Source organism: Harmonia axyridis, chromosome 3, assembly GCF_914767665.1.
Source record: "Harmonia axyridis chromosome 3, icHarAxyr1.1, whole genome shotgun sequence".
Lineage (NCBI taxonomy): Eukaryota > Metazoa > Arthropoda > Insecta > Coleoptera > Coccinellidae > Harmonia > Harmonia axyridis.
This window is the reverse complement of record NC_059503.1, coordinates 63,414,834-63,436,985: the sequence shown is the minus strand read 5'-3', so window position 1 is coordinate 63,436,985 and position 22,152 is coordinate 63,414,834. Positions and strand designations below refer to the sequence as shown.

At 34.4% G+C, this 22,152-nt stretch overlaps 1 protein-coding gene across 3 annotated transcripts in view; it reads left to right on the top strand.

Moving 5' to 3' along the window:
* The window catches only part of LOC123674791 (fasciclin-3), a 212,144-nt gene that overhangs the window by 181,760 nt on the left and 8,232 nt on the right, over positions 1-22,152 (top strand). For all 3 annotated transcript variants that reach the window (XM_045609876.1, XM_045609875.1, XM_045609877.1), the window contains exons 2-6: positions 18,061-18,227; positions 19,113-19,263; positions 19,345-19,479; positions 20,252-20,446; positions 21,963-22,150. In XM_045609876.1, coding sequence (XP_045465832.1) covers positions 18,061-18,227; positions 19,113-19,263; positions 19,345-19,479; positions 20,252-20,446; positions 21,963-22,150 — 836 coding nt within the window. The remainder of the gene's footprint in view (positions 1-18,060; positions 18,228-19,112; positions 19,264-19,344; positions 19,480-20,251; positions 20,447-21,962; positions 22,151-22,152) is intronic.

Below are 22,152 nucleotides of genomic sequence, written 5' to 3'. Positions count from 1 at the left end.
TTCAATATTGCCGAGTCACAAAGTTTCCCGGATTTTTATTGAGTGAAGCTGAATGTTTGTAATATCTCAAGAGATTCTTGACGGAATCGACAGCACTCAGCGCATAGGCATAAATTATTTTTGAAGCTATACAGGCTGGTCCCAAACTGATGAAAATACGATACCAACCTGTTTTTTTTAAATAGGAATACCTAATTTTCATATTATATCTCCATGAAATTCTGATTTCGAAATAGCTCACATGTCATCATTTATTCGTTTATTACTTTTTAAGGTAGGCCACTATTTTCGAAAAATTACAGGGTTATAATGGTTTAAACTAAGAATCATAGCTTGAAAACGATTCGAGATAATTGAACGTTTTATTTTTCATTGAATTCCCGAAAAGCTTTCAAGTTTTCTGCAAATTTACGGATTCTCTACAGGTGGTCCGAAAGACAAGCAATCTTCCAAAAATAACCTTAACAAAATGTCAATAAGTCCAGCCTAAAATTGATAATTTTCAGAATGCATGCATTTAATATTTTGTACTGGGTTTGGCAGTATAATTTTTAAGTAGACAGTTTCAAATGGATAAGATTACTCAACTGTACTTAATAGCAATTAAAAAATCCAAATCAAAGAAATCTTCCAAATATTGAGAAACATTCATTTTGAAAAAATGAAATCGAGACCACGTGAAAAAACATAATCTGAATTCTCTTATGAAGTTCCGAATGACTGCATATTTTCAGCTATAAACGTCTCATCAATATTATTTTTATCGTTCATATGATCTGCTCAGATATCTGCAAACTTTTTTCAAATCGAATTTTTCATCATATTGGAATTATTAAAAAAGTTCACAAACATATGAGCGATAAAAATTAATGAGGCCTGTTTCACCTGAAAATATGCAGTAATTCGGAACTCCTCAGAAGAATTCAGAATTTGTTCCTCGTGTTTTTCACCTGGTCTCCATTTCATTGAAATGGATGTTCCAAATATTTTGATGATTTCTTTGAATTGGCTCATCTTTAATTGATATTATCAGTAAGTGTTAAGTAGAGTTGAGATTGAAACTGCAGATTGTGTGAAAAGTATACTGCCAGTCTCAGTGCAAAACATGAAATGCGAAGTATTTTGAAAATTATTGATTAAGGTACAACACTTACGGCTATACGATAAGCAAAAAAACTACAGTTTGGGCAATATTGCAGTGCGGTTGAGCACTTCTCTCAAATTATAAAACACACGAAATCGTTTCTTGATTCTCTGGATGAGAACATGAATCTGCATGGCCCATCTCAGATATTTGTCGATATCTACACATATTCAATGTGATTTATCCTCTATATTAACGAGCAGCTACAATGAAATGCATTGTCACAATTGCCCAAGTGAATTGGTATAGATAAAAAAATAAAAAACAAAAATAATAGTCCTACTCAAAATACGATAGTGAGTTTAACGTCTGTGAGATAAATATAAGGAAATTATTTTTTTTTCCAGAGTTGAAAATTTGTCCGCATGCCAAAAAATCTATTTTCCTACTCAAAATGTTATAAAGCAAGATCAAATGAATGTATAATGAAAACTTTATACATCGAGAACGATGTGAATTTTCATTAATTTGGTAGAACACTATCGTTGGATGCGCATCGAATTGAAATTCGATTGAAACCGATCATTTACAAATCAGCTAGCCATTCCACGATAGACCCAAACAGTCCGTTCATTCCGATTAAATTCTGGACAGTTTAAAGAGCAACAATATTAATTGATAACGCGTAATCTGGCAAAACACTCTGCCCGTACGGAATCTCGTTAAACTGGGCATCGTTGCTGCATTCAGGAACGGCCTTCTCTCGATCCGCTTAGCTTTCCTACAAATGAAAATCGGGAATAATGGGGACAAACGAATTGAGCACTGGATGCATTTTATGCATTGTTTTGCCGCAGCGCAACGCAAGCCTTAAACAATCAAACGTCAAATGGTTTATCGGGTGCTAGACTTGACAATATAGTGATTCTAATGGTGTCTTCAAATTTTTTCCATTGTTACAGAAACGCGAGAATTTTTTTTCTTATGGACGTCATTTTGGTTGGTCACTATAAGCGGAGTCATACTAAACGGATTCTACTGTATGTGAACAAATGTTAATGTTGTGGTACTGGCTAAGCGCTACTTGTAATCGCTGAAAATCCACACTTATTTTTCCACAGCACTCTTGACCACAAATTTTAATGAACGCTCGTTATATTCATTCTTCTTTCGGTTGCCTCTTGATTTTTTTATGTTTTTTGTCATTCCATTTGAAAAAATTTTGGAGAACCCTGTATGATTACAGGCGTATTTCATCACACGTTTATTGATAATCTTCAAAATTTCAACCTTCTAGGATTGCAAGTACCTTGTAAGGAAGTGATTATTGTTTGATCTGAGTCTTGTTGAAACATATGTAAAGGGTGTATCCGCATAGACCAATGACTTTACATAGCCCCACAGAAAGTAATCTAGCGGTGTCAAATCACAAGATCTTGGAGGCCAATTCATAGGTCCAAAACGTGAAATTAGGCGGTCACCAAACGTGTCTTTCATTAAATCAATTGTGGCACGAGCTGTGTGACATGTTGCGCCGTCTTGTTGGAACCACAGCTCCAGGACATCATGATTGTTCAATTCAGGAATGAAAAAGGTTGTAATCATGGCTCTATACCGATCACCATTGACTGTAACGTTCTGGCCATCATCGTTTTTGAAGAAGTAAGGACCAATGATTCCACCAGCCCATAAAGCGCAACAAATAGTCAGTTTTTCTGGATGTAACGGTGTTTCGACATACACTTGAGGATTAGCTTCACTTCAAATGCAGCAGTTTTGTTTGTAGACGTAGCCATTCAACCAGAAGTGCGCTTCATCGCTAAACAAAATAAAATGGACGTAGTGTGCGATACGTATTCCGCACAGAACCATTATTTTCGAAATAAAATTGCATTATTTGCAAGCGTTGTTCAGGCGTGAGTCTGTTCATGATGAATTTCCAAACCAAACTGAGAATAAATCACTTGACAGCTGTTAAATCGGTCGCCATCTTGAACAGTAAAGCCAACTTAAAGTTATATTATAGTTTTTATAGTTCAGCGAACACTTGAATTACTCTTTTGATTAAGGAATTTGAATCTTTTGTAAATCAAATTTTCAGTTTCAGTTACTAATTTGTTTCTTTTTTTCGTATTATTATTATTGTATGCATATTCATTTTGACGTTTTCTATACAGTGTACTCTGTCTTAAGGAAATAAAGAAATATTATTATTATTATTAATATACCTCGAAAAAAAAAAAACAAACACCCGTTACATCTAAATACGCAATATTGAACCCCTAGTTTAGAAGTTATGAAGGAAACAAAATTTTGAACTGCTATATTTACGGCTCCTTTTTCATTTTGATCGCAAAGCCTTAAACAATCAAACTTCAAATGGTTTCCTACCATGTAATCGCGGTTTTAAACTTGATAAAAGTCATTACATACTTTGATACCTCCGCATTCGCCATTCTGTAAATTCGGAACCGGATCATGCGCCATTTTGCATTGTATCCTCGAAGCTTGGTAAACCAACAATAATTCCGTCGAAATTGGCTCTCTGAGTCATTCTCAATGGACCCACAAGCCTAGTCTCTCTTTATTTATACCTTAATCATAACTCACGGCAAATCTCCGGATATAATATGGTTACAGATGATAAATTGTCTTTGGAGAAAAATTCTCGTTGTACATGCCGTAGAGAAGAGGGTGTGAGGGATGACAAATCGGCAGGCATTCCAGACGGTTTTGATACTCGCGGAATCCCAAAGTCGCGTCGAGAAGGACACAGAGGGATATCGGGAAACTTAACTTATTCAACGACTGGGAGATAATATGGAATTTGCATGATTCGGGAAAGATATTGGGGAATGGAAATAACAGTGAACGATTCTTGAAAAATTGAATAGGAGACATCTGCTCCCAATAAGTGATCTTTCGCGTTTTAAAAGCAGTCTGCCTCTTTGCGAAATATGATTTTACGATCTTTTGTTAGTTGATACCAAAATGTAGCAATACAATACCGGTATAAAATAATGCATACTTCGGCGAATTTGAAATGAAAGAGTAGAGTTACTTATTTGAAATTATTCATTTATACGTTTGGTATATTTTTCAATCATCGTTGTAACTAAATACATAAACAACATAATGGCGAAATAAAAAATGAAAAAAAGTCATGATGTTCTGTTCTTAGGCATTATAATGAATAATAAATTTTTGAGCCCCTACAGTTTAGGTCCCCACCAGGGTAGATCTCTCATATAAACTTTTTTTTTGAGCCCCCCCAGCTAAGTTACAGCATCCTAAAGATGACGCCCGAAAAGCAGTTTTAATATGATATTTTTTCAACCAAAAAAGAAAAGAATGAAATTAAATCGAATGTAAACTAAATAATTAATTTGGGTTATGATTTAACTAAAATCAATTATCATTATCTGGGCAGTATCTTTGACAGGTTACAGCTTAAGGCCCGATCAGGGTGGGTCATATAATTTTTTTTTTTGAGCCGCCCCAGCTTTGTTGCGGCGGCCCTAAATATGGCGCTCGAAAAGAAGTTTCATGTTTTTTTTTTTTTTTTTTTCAAAAAAATTTTCGATCATGATCCATCCAGAGGCAGAAAAAGTCACCTTCCAACCTTATTTCGCAAGAAACTTTTTCATATTCATGTTTCACAATAAAAAAATACAATATTTTCAACAAATAAGGTCTCTAGTTATTTCTTGCTAAAATTCACGATTTTTTGAGAATAAAAAAAGAATTTATCAACGGATAATACACCTGAGACTTAAAGGCTGGAATGATCTTAAATTTATCCATTAGGCGAATGTCAAGTTGGCATTCTTATTGAGAACTTATAAAAATATTAAATAATTGTTTCATTCAATATAGATGGTAGCAATTTTTTATCAATTAACTGATCCCCAAAATATCAAAGCCAGACATTCAGAAAAAACTGTTCTTGGTGGTCATAGCGTGAAGGTTTTTTCGGACCATATGTGGTTATTATAAAAATTACTCATTGGATCTCTAGGAAAATTAGCCTCGTCTATGAATAAGACTTTTTTTTATAATTTTCAATCATTCCCAACTTCCAAATGATAGTGAATTGGAATTGGTCTCTGGAATACCTATTCAAAATTTTAAGATCGCTGTGTTATCGTATCCTCGAAAATAATAGTGATCAACATGATTGAATTACGCTTATGATATCACCGTGAAATATCACAAAAACTAAAACATGAGAATACATAACTTTCACTTCCTATGAAATAATACTTTTGTCTAGAATGACTCATTTCGAATGCCTCCCTTTGCTCAAAACGATGTTGGAAGAGGAATAATTCAAATGACCTCATCATTCTAGTTTTAATTTAATTCATGGGATTTCATTTCTGTTCAACGCATGCTCACCATATCAAAAAGTAGTAATTCTGTAAACAGTGTAAACTAATATCATTATTGAAGAACTTTCTTTATGCATTGATAATACTATTCATAAAAGTTTGATTGATTTTTATAGTGAAAGAATTGACATGGATAATTTTCAGTCTCAAAATCAAGGCAAACCGCATTTTGACATTTATCGCCAATGAGAATGACGTGTGATAATCATTTTTTCAACAAATTTGTAATAAAAGAAATTGAATGTAAACTTAATTGATTTGGCTAATGATATAACTGAAATTAATTATCATTATCTCCTACGCTGGGCGGTATCTTCGACAAGTTACAGTTTACTATATTTTTTCACCTACAAATGTTTCCGTCAACGAAACTTAAAAAAAAACTAAGCGGCCAACTCCCACTGAAGCTTGTATTTATAAATGGCACGTATTCGTGTACAAAACTAATTAAAACCCTGCCCAGTTGGCGCTTCTAACGGAGTCACCGAACTTTTGACACCCCTTTTTAATTTGCTAAATTGAAATATACCAGACGTTTATCGTGTAAATCATCCCTAGAGAGGGGAATGAACGTGACATCACACCATATCTTGGTTTCAATATGACAACGCACTATATCGCTTTTGATGCATAGAAACATTCCTCTGACAACAGGTCTTATTTAATCAAATGTGAAATTTCTTGACCCCAGTAAAGCTAGTAGAGATTTTTTATGAAAAATCTCATTACGCCATAAATTTGGGCTCACTCTCTCACTCCCAAAGAACCAGGAAGCACCTTATATTTTTGAATTTTTCGTAATTTGTAGAATATGACCTCCTAAAGAAGAAGGTCTATGTGTCAAACCAAATTGACTAGTTTTCGAAATACAGGGTGTCGAAGTTGGAAAATGGCATTTCTCCAAAGTCACATTTCTTGAATGAAACACTTTTGCGCTACAAATATTACTTACCCATAAGATGATAATTTCAGACTGGTTTTTAATAAAACTTATTGTTAGATACGCGGTGAGTTAAACATTATTCAAAATTAAATCCGTTTAGTTCATTCACCCCGTAATTAAAATAGTCGTCCGTAGAATTTTCCAATTTTTTGTCATTACTCTTAATTCGAGTACACTGGGTATACTGGGTGTTTCATTGGGAATTACACGTCTCAGTTTAGTTTTTAGTGGTGTTTCCTAATATTAAAACAGATTTTCAAAATTCCGATGTACAGGGTGTTGTTTCGAGGATTCAAACGATTCATAATTTTTGTTAACCAGGACCTGGATTAGGAACATATTTGCCAAATATGAAGAAAATATGTATACCGGATGGTTCGTTTGATATGGCCTCAGAAAGAAACGGGCAAAATTCATAAAACACCCTTTAACTCGGCTACGAAGACAGTAAGACCCAATAAATGGGGTATCTTCAGAACCGCCTTGGTGCCACCTATGCACCTGTGAAGTATTTCCGTTTCTCAATGAAACACCCTGTATAACAATATTGGCTTTACTACTACCACTTTTTGAGATACTCATAAATGCACTTAACCAACATCTTTGGTCTAGAAACACCGGTAAACAATACCTACCCTCTTAGCAACACAAACTGTAATAATAATAAAGAAAGCTGGGTCATACAGAAATAATAGTTTTTAAGGCTACTTATGTCGAATCTCTTAGAATAGTTCTGCATCAAGAGCTGAAGTTTGAGATTCATAACGATTTCATAATTACCAATAATTTTAAAATGTTAGGCTCAATGTTGTGAATGAATTTCCAAATCAAATTATTCCAAAACTTTCAGAAACATATGTGAACAAGAACTGATCATTCGGAATTTAATAAACCTCATTTTTTGAGTCGTTGCACGTAAAACTACAAACATTCTTTTCAACTCTAAACACCAAATATTAACTCTCGATGAACGCGATGCAAAAAATAAGATCGGATTTCTCTGATTTCAATACGAAAGGTTTCTGCATATATCGAGAGGCAATTGAATAGACGCTGTTCGGCGGTAAACTAATCCTCAATATTCCGCAGAAGTTCAGAATACACGGAAAAGCTATATAACAACTGTCGACACCAGAACGAAAATCGGTAGGCACACAATTGTCGGTTCGTCATTTTTCAGGTAAATTGTGTGACTTTGGGACTGTCAGATGTCTTGGGCGACGTAGAAGCTTACATAAAATGTAAGATATCGTGGGAAAAGCAATTACGCTCAAGTTGTAACTGGTAGAATGAAGGACGATGTGAAAATGTTGCCGATAATTCTCAATTTTTAAATTTCATCGAATAGAATAGTTGCCAGTATTGATAGAAATTGTCAGTTAATATAATTGAAAATTACAAATCCATCTTCATCACAACTGAATAAATTCAAGAAATCTTGGGGAGAACCAACCTCAAAACAGCTACAGGATCAGACAAAATTACTACTTGAACCTTTCGAAATAACTATCGACAAAATTATAAACATCCACAAGAATTGAAGCTCTCCACACAGATGGAAACTTGCGGAAACCATTGTGATGCTGAAATCAGGAACATCTAAGAAAGATCCTAACAACATTGAAGAGAAAGAAATAATACCTGAAGAACAACACGAGCTCGTAAAAGGACACGGAACAAAAACTGAGAAAAAGAACAGAGAAGTTCCTAAAAGAAAAGCAAGAGGGAAATCAAACCGTAGCAATACAACATGACGAGACCCAAACCTTTGATAGCATATGGCACATCTATGAGATGATCAATGCTGAAACACCAATAGCAATTGCATAACTAATTAAATCATACCCAAAACACAGAAACTATGACGTGAAACTCAACGAAGAATTCACAGAGATAAAAAATTTATAAACTGGTGTCCTTGATACTACAACAAGCTCGAAGAAATGGTGGATACTGGAGGTAATTACCATCACCATTACTCTTTATACTATGCTACAAGCACATCTATGACCGAGGTTTATTATTTCCCTTTATCTATTCGCTTTGTTAGCGTCGCCCCTTGTTTTGTCATCTGTAATTTTTGCATTCGTCATCTGTATTCACTTACCTGTTGTTTTTGGTTCTTTGTACCATTTTCGTCAAAAAATTTCAATTCTGTAGTTATCAAAGAACTGAACTGAGCTATTCGCATCGAAAAATTGTCTGTGCTGTATTGTACAATTTAATGTGTTTCATTCAAATTGCAGTTTATTTATGAAGACATCAATTTTGAAATGACTATACAAATGTTCCTAGATTGGGGGTAAAAACGAAAATGGCAGATACCTCGGAGAAAAAGTCCAATAACAAACGCAGATTTTTTCGATTATCTTTGTACTAGAACTAATCCTTCACAATATTCAATATGCCCATTCGCAACCAGACGTGTTCATGTTTGTTTTTAATACTTTATTTTCCAGAACTTCTCTTTTCTGTCGCAACTCCGAAATCACATATTCGACTGAATAATAAGGCCTTCATGTGGGGGAAACGAAAATTGCATTAACCAGTTTGTTTACTACAACGACGCAAGCCGAATTAAACCTTTGACACGTGCGAACCTGTACGTAGGAGAGTGCCTGGTTTCCTTTTTCGCTCGATCTGCTGTGTATATACATCCTAGGCATTATCTGATTAGACATACGCCTTGGTTGTGGTCACATTCCATTAGAAGCTTGGTGTCTGAGAAGCAAGCTCCTGTTAGAGAATCTACTGCCGTATTTCATCTTAACTAGATGAATATTTGAGTGAGAAAATATATTTTGGAATCGAATGTGAATGCAGGAATGGAAGTCATATAAATTCGAATATAGGAACATATTTTCGCGATGTATATCTGTCGTTAACACTGTATATTTAAGTGGGTATATTCTTTAAATTTTACGATTCCATTTATTTCTTATTACAAAACAAGCATGTACTTTTGATGTTGAATATTCCCCATTTTGGTGCTCTCGTTTAACAAACAAAGCTATATATAATTTTGTTTTACTAATAATTACATCTGCAGATATACAATATATACATATAATAACAACTTCGAGTTCGATGTTGTCGTCATAAGAGCAAGGAAGATATGAGCAAAATATCGTAACAAATTGGAATGATGACTTGAAATCAAGTCAAGCTCAAGCCAAGCCGTGAAACTCTAGCAGAAATCATATACAAATGCTATCAATATTTCAAAAGTCCGTCATTAAGGCTGTGACGAATGTCAAACATCCTTTTTGTTATTCTTTTTTTTTTGAGTGGTTCGAACAGCTTTGAGGTTGCCAAATAGAACTTTAGGTCACGGTGCAATGTATTTAATATAAATCAGTCCATTATCGATGAAACTAACCTCCTATCAAAGGTTGCTCACAAAGTAATCAACATCAAAAATCAACAATACCCAATACTAAAAATATAACAAAGTGCCGCTCGTCGCCACTTTGTGGTAGGTCAACCACGTTAATCTGAAGCGCAATACACGCATCATTGAATGTTTGACAAACATGTTCTACAGCCTCTCCCACAATACGAATTGTACTCCTACAACGTTTCAGGTTTATGTCGCTCAGTTGTCGCAGATGTCCCTGATAAATTTCGCGAACGAGCAGTCAAAATTATATCAATTCATTTCTAGTTTACTCGATTTGTAGGATGCCTATCAAATGTATTACTGGACGTCCAGATATCTATTTGAATAATAACTGTGACTGTAACTACAGTCACAGAAATTATTGATATAAAATCAATATTCTCGAATTTATGAGGCAATTCCAAAAAGTGGAGCATCTATCCGGGTCCCTAATTGCCAGCAAAATGGATTTAAGTTCACGTGAAATTTCGTGAAAAATACATGAATACAAATTCGAACCAACGTGAGGAAGCCCCGACTTTATTCCAGTGCTTTTTCATTTTATTCGAGAAAAAATTCAAGCAAAACATCATATGAATCAGTATATCTCGAAACTGGTTCATTTCTTCCAGTAAAAGCTTTCAACTCGTTTCATTAAATTAGGCAGCTTATATTTCGAAGTGAAACGATTCATTTCGCCATGTTCGCCCATTTTCCCCGAAAAAAAAATACTTTTCCGATCTGAGGTAGGAAAAGATGAAAAGGAAGATTTGAGTACAGCCAGCCACTAATCCCTCATTCAGATCGGCCCGACATGCGATCGCAGCCACCCGGGATTCTTTTCAAATCGTCCCTCTTGCCACATTTTCGGGATTTATGTCCTCCGCTTTATTGATAGGTAATTTTTCTCCGATCCAATAGGGTTCAAGGTATGAAAGCAGAAGTCTGAGATTTATACTGAAAGAGTTAATTGTGGAAGAAGTTTGATGGTCTCCGAAATAAAATATAATTCAATATCCGACGACGTTGGGTGCCGATATAACGGCAATCGAGCATTGTGAAAAATATCATTAAGAGGCGATGGAAGATTGTACACAATTAGCTTTTGTTGTAGACTTCATTGTGTTTCCTTGAGTAATTCCTTTTGTGCAATCTCATAACTTTCAACATTGAATATGACGGGAGGAACTTTTTTTAGGAACAGATGAAATAAAAATCTCATCTCAATTTTTCTCTCTCATTATTTGAACCGGGATTCCTTTCATTATGCAAAAAAGATTTGAAATCTCGATAATTCATACTTTTATTGGCATGTGATCAGAAACAAGCGGATTCACGATTACGTCGATTGTCGATTTGTAGTAAGGTGTGTGACAACAAGTTTCGACGTTTTCTTCAATAAAATGTGCTTGTTATTTTCAAAAGTTTGAACAGATCAATTTGCAATATGAAAAGGTTATTGAGATATTGAGACATTCGAAAGAAAATCAAATTCTAAGCTCATACATATTGCTATTGCAGGAATCTAATTAATTGAATTGATCTTTATATGAAATAAATAATAATAGGTATTAGTTGCAGAAAAATGATCTCCACAAGAGAAAACGGTTGAATCCACAATGAAAACAACATAACATTTGATTGGTTATACTTCTTAGTGACGTTACATGGCCAAACTGCGAAAATAGCATTTTTTCGGCCTTTTTGAGTTTTAATTTTTTTTATTGATTTTTTTTAAATTTTTTTGAGAATTATTGAGGATTTGAAATATCTGTCGATTAGCCTGCTATGTATCATCTGCTATGAAAAAATACTCTGATAAATAGGTTCCCTAAGTTTTCGATAGAAATGATGCCACCTCAAATTCTCATTTCCATTCCCTCTGAACTAAAAAAAAAAAAAAAAAATTGAGGAAATCGGAAACGTACGATTCCGAAGGGACGTGCAGGGATAAAAAGGTACAACCAAATCAAATTCACATTAAAACGTGCGCCCCTATGTGCTCTTTCGCTTCCCTGCGGAGCCGCTTTCGGTTTGTTGGACCGGAAGTGGTGAAGATATGTAATACCCGGAAATGCTTTTATTGCTGTTCCACTGCCGGAACATCAACGCTTCGGCTAGATGTTGATTTTAGAATCCTCATAGCGAAATGCAATGATCAAAATATATCAGAGAATGAAAAGATTGATCAGAAATAACTAGTAGATATATATTTGACTTATAACACGTGTATCTATACTTAAGCAGAGTTTAATAGAATTTTTTCGGTGAATATCAATTGCGCATGATTATTATTCGTGTTAGAAAAATAAATTAAAATATCACACAGTCAACAGTTCAACGTCCAGCATCTGCTGAAAAAAAAACTGAGATAATTAAATTATTCCTTAGATACTCCAAAATTTGTGTTGATGTTGCTTAAATTATAGGCGTAACACTTTGCTTCCTCTGTTTTTTCCGAAATTCGAGTCTTTATTGTAAAAAACTGGTTATGCATTTATGATTCAAAGTATTCTACATTGCTGGCCAATACTCTTTCCCATCTTTCGAGCAGCGTACGAATCCCACTGTTTTCCCTGAACCGTTATCCCTTACGTCACCATTCACCCTGTATGTTATATAAATATTAGATACTATCCATCGCAGATAGTGCGCCACTACAAAATAAGGGGAATTCAAAAAAAACTATTGCTCTGAAGTTATAAATCCCGATATAAATGACGATCCTCCTCATTTGAGAAATGTTTCCGATCTGTAACATCAAAATTTCTTTTAGATTCTCATTTCAATATTAAAAGTATCCAATTAAAAATAATATTATCAAATTCCAATCGGAAGGTGAAAAACATAAATCTAATAAATTCGCACCATTCCAATTAGTTTTCCACATAACATATCGATCTACCCATAAAACTCTTTTCGCAGTGAAATTGTGTACCAATATGTCGCTATTGAAGCATAGCGGATAGAAAATTTCACGTTTCAACCCCTAACAACCCTGGCTCCAATAAACACCAATTTGTCTTCGGAATCAGGCCTTCATTGTCTACATAGAAACGGAAATTATTGGCCTTTAACCAAGTGTGAAGTACTTTTTAACGAATTTATTGTTCGCACAGCCATGGCCAGAGGTTCATTACGTTTTTTATCGTCCCGAAAATTTGTTATTGCTTCTGATTGAAACAGGTGAATCCAGCATATTTCGGAAGGTGAAAACAGAATATTTAAAGCATGTATTCATTATTTCAATGTTCTTTCATAAAATCATTCCATAATATTTACAACAATTTTGATAAAATCTCAATCCAAATATTTATATTTACTATATGTATAGGGTGTTCCATTAGTGATTGGCAGTAGCCTAGTGGTGAATGTAGGTTATCCAGGCCTTTCAGAGAAGTAACTTGTTGGGTATCCTTAAACTGTTAGTTTCGGAGATACAGGGTGATTCATGAATATTGGCCTAAAATTCTGATATCCATAAATATGGAATAAGCATTCCGCTTTCGTTAACATTCTATGGGGTTGTTCAATTCATACAACCCTTCAATACATTTCTAGTAAATTTAATATTTTCAAGACAGCACCCAGACTTGGATATCTATAATGTGGGTAATATAGAGCACTAATAAATAATTTTCTGTTGAGAGATAGCATATTTGTAGAAATTGGAGGACTTCATTTTCAAAATTGCATTTGATATTTCTCTTTCCATAATACGTTAATCACAATTCAAGATGTAATGCAAATACACTCATGATTTACATTTTCCGAGATTGTTACCACGCTGAGATCCCTGGAATCGTGTTGTCAGGGGTCTTTGCTGACTTGGGAGTGCCGTAACACCATAAAGCAGCTGGATAGAGGAAATAAGGTGACTCTACTATGGGTACCAGGGCACTGTGGGGTTGAAGAAAATGAAAGAGCTGATGAACTTGCAAAAAGTGCATCAAGGTTGACACCTGCTGGACTTGAGCCTTTCTGTGGAATAGGAAAAGACCATTATAAAGCTGCGGTCCAGCTATGGCAGTTGAACAGCAGAACAATCCACTGGACTAACACTTCTAGACAGGCAAAGAAATTCGTGAAGATTTCACCTACCTACGTCAAAAAGCTCCTGAAGCTGTCGCGAGACGAGCTTCGGGTGATGGTGGGACTGCTAACGGGGCACTGTCGGTACAAACATCATTTGTACCGTATGGAAAAGTCAGCAGACGAGATTTGCAGGCTCTGTGGATCGGAAGCAAAAACAGCCGAACACTTGATATGCAAGTGTCCGGAGCTGGCTGGCCTAAGAACCATTCACATGGGTAAGCCGGTCCTGGATACCAGAGAGGTAACGGCCAAGGCCCCTAAGGAGGTTGTCAATTTTATTAACGTCGTTGACGACCTCCCTGGGTTTCTATGAATGAGTAGGGTAGTGAACAAAAGATCTGCATGGTCGCAGTTCCCGGAAGGCTTACCGAAGCAAAACGACCCCAGTTCAAATAATAATAATAATAATAACAAGGTCTGAATGGCCTGCATTCACCACTAAGCTATGGCCAACCACTCATGTGACATCCTGTATAGCTAACTGTCTCTAAATTTCTCAGAATAATAATTCATTTCATCTGTTGAAGGTTGTCCATTCCTTCAGATGAGGCAATAAAGCAGAGGAATCATCAATTCTAAGCGAAAATGAGGGAGGTGACGCAAATTGAAAATATGGTTGCATTCGCAAATCGGACTTTTGTAAAAGGCCTAGATGATCTGCATTCGCCAAGCACACATGTAACACTCTGTTTACTGAGCTGACAATTATTCTTTTCCATTGAAATTCTCTTGAAATCTCAAGTGTCTCACGCAATTTCAGCCATTCCACGAATTCTAGCATACGAAATTCCGTTATAGGAACTTCCGTTTAGAGGATCGCCAGTGTAACATGCGCCAGAGAAAAATGTGCAAACGTTGAGAAAATTCCTCTTCTCTCAAATCGTTCGCCGTTCCTTCCGAATTCCTTCGAAGGGTCGTTCATGGTCCTCCTAAATAACTTTCGTCCTTGTGACATTTCATTTCGACGTTCTCTTTTATTGCTCTCATTATTGGAAATCCCTTTCTAGTAAGCGTCCTCGTGGGATTTGAAATGGTTTTCCTGAACCCCCACCTGTAGAAATGTGCCAAAGAGTGATTTTATTCAGTTCGAGTTAAAACTTTTTTTAAGTTTATTATTTCTATTTGGAATAATAAACCTTCGGAAGTGTTCACGAAAAACAACTTATATCTTGTAGCATGAAAAATTGTTTATGAAAATGATTCTAGTTCAATTACTTTGGCGTTTGATAGAACAACTTTTTTCTTGAAGAAAAGATCATATAAATATATATCCTAACAAGCTTCGTTTTCGAGATACAGGGTGTTAAAGTTAGAAAAAAAAAATTAGTTTACTTATAACTTACTTTTACAGTTTTATTTGCAAATTTTTAGGTATTGAAGTCTAGATAATGAAATGGTTCAAACTAGTGTTTCCTGCCAAAATTATCCAATGCCATTGATATAAAGGTACCATGATCCTTTTCCTATTGAAAAGCTACACTAGTGTTTTTTTTTCTCGAGACTATAATTTAATTTCTGAAATCAACAGAGTTCCACTAAAAATATAGTCGTCTGAATATTTTTCATAGAATGTACCGTTTTCGAAATAATCTAGTAGAAAACAAACACTATCCGGAAAAATCTACAAAAATTGATTTTCTCATTAGTGATGAAGGAAAGTAAGAACATTCGCGTAGTTTATCATATCGCTATCAGATGGCATTTAATTAAACATTTCAGAAAGAACATTTATCAAAAACTCAAAAATAAAAAAATGATCACGAAAATGTTTTATTGTTTGAGTCTCTTTTAGAAATGGTATGCCTTCTGTTAGTGTTATAATAAACAACTTCATTTGTTGTACTTTCATTTATCACTAATGGGAAATTTTGAAAAATTTATTTCTGTAGATTTTGTGGATAGCGATAGGATATCTCGAAAACGGTTTATTCTAAGAAAAATATTCAGAAGACCATTTTTTGTAGTGAAACTTTGTTGATTTCATAAAAGAAATAATAAAAAAAGACGGTGGTCTAGATTTTCAATAGGAGGAGACACTTACTTAGATCGAAACAAATAAATGAAATATTGAACTACTAGCTCAAAGTCCGACAGGTACCAAAGAATAGGAAACGCTTTGAATGTTTCGCATGTTAATGTCTTTCGAACGTTAAAATCAGAAAAATTTTCTTCAACAAAACGTGCAAAAATTGAAACCACGAGATAGAGACCCTAGGAGAATTTTATGCCGTTGGGTACTCAATAATAGAAGAACGATTTCTCGTTTTCTATTTACTGGCGAGCCAATATTTACGGAAGATGGCGTATTCATAATAACAAATATTGTTATTTATGGACCAAGAATAATCCACATGTGAAACATTCCAAAAATTCATAACATAAATTCCTCATAAACGTTTGGTATGCTGTAATTAATAATAAACTATAGGCCCTCACATATTTGAAGGAACATTAGGAGGTGGTTAGGTTAATCTATTCGAATTTTATTCGATCTATTTCAACTTCATAGCTTGATGAGTTACATAAGTTTCATAGCTATAATATAATCTATTCGAATTTTATTCGATCTATTTCAACTTCATAGCTTGATGAGTTACATAAGTTTCATAGCTTGATGAGTTACATAAAAGGGATTCACTTTCAACATGATGGTCCACCATCATGCAAACCCACATCGATTCAGAGAATGATAACAATACATTTAGAAATTGAAATACTTCATTTTCAAAATTTCTTCTGATACTCCTGTTTCAATACTGTTATGAATTGAAATAAATATTAAAAATTCTCAAAAAATTAATTTGTAATACTTTTTTTGCGGTGAAGCAAATTCACTCACACAGTATACATTTTTCAAAATGGCTAAAAATTAATTAATTGGTTACCCCATTTTGTTTTTGATTCGATTTCTGATTTCGAAAGAATTTACAGTTTGATCATGCATACTTCTAATTAATATTTAGCGCAGCGTGTTACAATACTCAGTAGATGATAAGGTTTTAGAATGAAGAAAAGTTGAACAGAAATTTATAACATAAAAAATCATCACGAGAGAAATAAAAACAAGACAGTATTTCAAAAAGTTAGTAGTAGTTAGTTTGAAGTAAATGGAATGAATGAAACGTTTAACGTTATGACTGAACAAAATCACAAAATTTAAACAAAATCGGACCGCTGACTCCCAAGTTATGTTTATCAGAAATTTAGGCCAACTTTAATGAAATACTGTGTATCTCCGAAACTAACAGTCTTAGGATACATAACAAGGTCTGGATGACCTTCATTCAACTATGGCCAACCACTCATGTAACACCCTGTATATCTAACTGTCCCCCAAATTCTACTCTCAGGATATTTGATTCATTTAATCTGTTGAAGGTTGACAATGAAGCAGAGAAATGATCAGTTCTAAGCGAAAATGAAGGAGGTGAAGCAAATTGAAAATATCGTTGCATTCGCGAATCGGAACTTTCAAAGACTCGAATAAAAGCTTTTTCCGCTCTCCCCGACCCGTCAATATCTCGAACACGCTTTTTCCCTGTCTATGCTCGTCAAAGCCCTTTGTGCTATTGCCTATGCCAAAATTAAAACCCTTTGAACCTCGAAAACTTAATTAGAATCGTACATATTGCTTAGCATCTGAAAAAATCAAGGAATTCAAGTTTTGCCTGCCACGTAATGATTAGAGCATAAGTGCCACTGCCATATATAAAATATATTAGTAGGACATCGGGGAAAAATTCAATTAAGAAAATAATTTTACAATATACCATTTTTTTTTTAATTGAACAATTTATGCAAAATGCCACGAATACATACTATAGTTTGAACAGTGTCATCCGTAGAAGAATAATTATTGGACATTAATTAATTATTGTCTGTAGACTTATGTTCAAGATGAATTCAATGAATTCGTGAGTTAAGATTTGTGGACAAGATCTATGTTGTCTACATGAAAATCTTGGTTCCACACATATAGATAGAAATTCTTGGAAAACTGCGTTCATTCAGAAGATGAAATTCAATTTGTCAACCGAGAAAAAATCTAAAAATCCAAATTCAAATAACTTAGAACTTCGAAACGAAAGAATTTTGAAACTAAAATTAAAATAAATAAATAATTTTTGACTTCAAGTCTATCAGGAATTAAACTAAAAACAATTTTCAGGATTCCTGTGTGCACGAGTGGAAATAACACCCAGCGTTATTTTGGTTCTGCCAGGCCACAATGTAACATTTGTCTGTAGGGTGGCAGAACGTCTTCAATACTGCAGAGTCGAGATCCCAGGAGAAGACAGCAAGAATTTGAATCCTGACATACCATCATCAGGAAATGTGAGTATCCTTATTTTATTATTTTACTACATGGGAAATGTTGAATACATGCGATGAATAATTTACTAAATCGATAAAACCTCACAAGTTGTGTTCCGTTTACCTTACCAGTTCAATCAAAAACCAATTCAACAGAATGTTGAAGTTATACACAAAGTAGAACGCACGTGTATGTCAAGCCCCTCAAAAAAAATGTAATGTTGAGGTCTGAGAATAGGAAAAAGTCGCTAGGGGCCAGATCTGGCGAATACGGTGGATGCAGAGGCAATTCAAAGCCCAATTCATGCAATTTTGCCATTGTTTTCATTGATTCGGGACACAGCGCATTGTCTTGATGAAACAGCACCTTTTTTTCTTCAAATGGGGCCGTTTTTTAACCATTTTATCCTTTAAAGTATACAATAACGCTATAAATTAACCGTTGTTGATGGTCTGGCCCTTTTGGAGGTAATCAATGAATATTATACCTTGCGCTTCCCAGAATACTGATGCCTTAACCTTACCAGCTGTCTGTTGTGTTTTTCAATTGGCCTAATATCAGACTGATATATAGTCCAAGTTCTGGACTACATTCACTACTTCCTACTGAATGCGACAATAAATAGTTGAAATATTTCCAATTAGTAATTGAACAATTTGTTTATTCGAAATTTGGATTGTCTTTGTTGGTTCACTTTTATTGCTGTTCAATAGAAAGATGTTGCGTTGAATTATACAGTCTTTTCGAGCGTATTGATATTTTGATTATTCATTTCCAATAATAAATCTGAAGAATCATTTAATGAAAAAAAACCCATGAAATTTTCAAAGTGATTTTGCTAATTTAGAGCATTATTTTTGTTGAACGATTCCATTGAAACTCATAATTCATTTTTTACCAATCAGGTGAAATACTACGGACTTGGCTTAGAGAGTGGACAATGCGGATTTACAATCAATAGTGTTTCGGAAAGAAACAATGGTATGATCAAGTGCACGCTAGGAATTCCAAGAGAGTCTCAAGAATCAGTTGGAACAATGCAACTCATCGTTGCCAGTGAGTAAAATAAATTCGACTATTCAAAATATCTCAATTATTATTCATAAACCGAGCTAACATGATCTGTATATTCCACAGAACCTCCACAAGTACCAGTTATGGAAGTGAGCAAAGGATCTGATAACGTCGGAGTTTACAAAATTCATGATACTATCCACGCTTCTTGTTCAGTCAACGATGGAAGACCTGCAGCTAATATTTCTTGGTTCTTAGGTGAGTTTTTTCAAAAAGCTTCTGAATTTAATGTGATCTTCTCAAGCAAGTACGAGTATCTATATGTCAAGCAACTCTATGAACGCCATTAGCTTCTCAAACATACCTGAAATTTTATACAATACTCCAATATGAATAATATCACCAACCATAAAGACTACAAAAAATTACACAAAGTATATAACATTCAAATCACTCCAAAAAGTATATCTGTCTGATATTTTGAAAAATCACAGAATCTTCCGAATTTAATACCTTATAAAACATATCAAATCTAGTTATTTATGATTAAGTCGGTATATTTATTGTTTCCTTCCACACCTGAATTAACCTCTGTAATTCATAATCTTTGAGGAATTTTCCATAGTCGCTTTATACTTGTAATAAGCTTGGAAAACAACAGTCCCTCCCTGGTTTTTACGTGTGTAAACTTGTATGATGCAGTTTCACACTTCATTTCAAAAATAGATTGATATCTTAATCCTATAGGCATCATTCAAATATCGAAGAAAAAACAACTATTGATGTACTGTCTCTTTGAAATTTATCAATTTTTACGCAAATTCAAAATAAATTCATACATATTTTTATTAATCATTAGCGAATACAAATTAACGAGCAACCAACATCTGTGATTCTCCTAGAGAATTTCAATGTAATTTTTCAATATTTAGGCCATGTTTCATATTCATGAATTAGTCAAATCTAGATTTACCATCCTTGAATGTAACTGACTGAATTTATGCAACAAACGCCCTCATCTGAATTTCAGACGATATACCTATCTTGGAAGACCTGAGTATGCCAACAATTGTAGAGATAGCCAAGGAGAATTTCCAATCCAAATCACAGAACCTCACCAGACAGCTGAGAGCATCGGACAACGGTAAAAGGTTGAGATGCGTAGCTCAACATCCTGCTTATCCCAATGGACAACAAGAAACAAGCAGGCAACTGGACGTTGTATGTAAGTATAGATTAAATAAATACCAGTTTCGACAACATGCATCTTAAAATTTTCGTCTTGAAAACATGCCAAAAAGACTTTTTTTGTGTAAAATAAGAGTTCTGAGATTTTTGAGGATATTCTTTTAAAATTCGATGTAAATTTTGATTGGACTATGAATTCAAAATCGAATCAAAAGCTGAAAATGGTCAAAATCAAATCTAAACTTCTACTCGAGCCACCACAAGAAAAATATGAGAATTCTGATAAATTGGTATTTCTAAAAAATGCCTGATGCCAAATTTCATGAAGATACCAGACTATTTTTTTATATAAAACGTCAAAAAACCATCATAATCTCATCCTGATCTCAAGGTGATATAGCTAAAGTTTCCCATACAAAAAACTACATTTTGTAATATTATATATTCTACCCACAAAAGTTGGCGATAAATGGATTAACCCTCGGGTCTTCTTTTTGTTCAAGGTCCGGAATTCACATTCCCTTCGCCTCTAATTTCATTTCTCCTATTTTTTGCTGTTGTCTGATCGGAAGGCCTTCCTTCCTACTTCATTTCACTTTTTTCTTCTATTTAGTTCTTTGAAAGAGGTATTTCCTCTTATCGGTCTTTCTTATTTTGATTTGTATTATCTTTCTTAATTCCTTATTCTCTTGCTCTTTCAGCGTCTCTATTGTCTTCTTTTTTTGTTTATTGACTATTTCTTCAATAGTTTCAATTTTCAGTTCTTCTCTGATTTGTTAGTTATATACCATGGGGCGCCAACCGCTGTTCTTATTACTGAATTTAGCGTACTTTACAACTGATCATTATTATTGTCCTTCGTATTGTACCAGGTAAATCCTGCATACATAATGCTTGGTATTAGCACTATTTTTATTATCTTCAGCTTGTTTTCTAAAGAAAGATTACTTCTAGGGTTGAGCAATGGCTACAGTCTGCCGTGCAATTGCCTTGTCTTTTTTCTGTTTTCTTCTATCTGTTTGTTAAAATTCATTCTTTCATCCAGTATTACTCCCAGATATTTTGCTTCCTTTTTCCATTCTATCGTCTGGTTTTCTATTTTGACGTTTCCTGCTTTCTCTTCCTTTACTTTTGTTCCTCCGAAGTAGATTGCAACTGTTTTCGATGGGTTCACTTTGAATCTCCATTTCTTGAAGTATTCCATCAGTGTATCTAGGTCTATCTGTAGCTGCCTAGTGATTGTTTTCTGCCTTCTACTATGATAGTATATGGCAGTAAATGGATTAACGTATTCACCTGGTACATGAATCTTACATAATCTATATTGAACTTTGAACTTTTTTGTCAATTAGTTGTGATTAGATTTGCAAAACAGAAGCCCTTCCCAAGTTTTTACAATTCATTAAAAATATTTGCAAGTTCTGAAATTCGAGCTTGACATGAAAAATTCATCTCGTTAATTATTTATTTTTATATAAGAAAATATTTTCATTTGTTGTTTTTCAGTTTTTCCTTCACTATAATTTATTTTATCACAAATGATATTTCTTCAGATCCACCACAACCTTTGAAGAACCCATTGGAGCAGTTTGGATATATCATAGGACAACAAGGTGTCATTTCCATAACAATCGAAGCAAATCCTAAGCCAAAGATCGAGTGGTTTGTTGCTGAGCAGAATATCAAAGAGGGAAACAGTGACAGCACCGGAAGGATAGATGCGCAGCCTATTATAGAATTGGT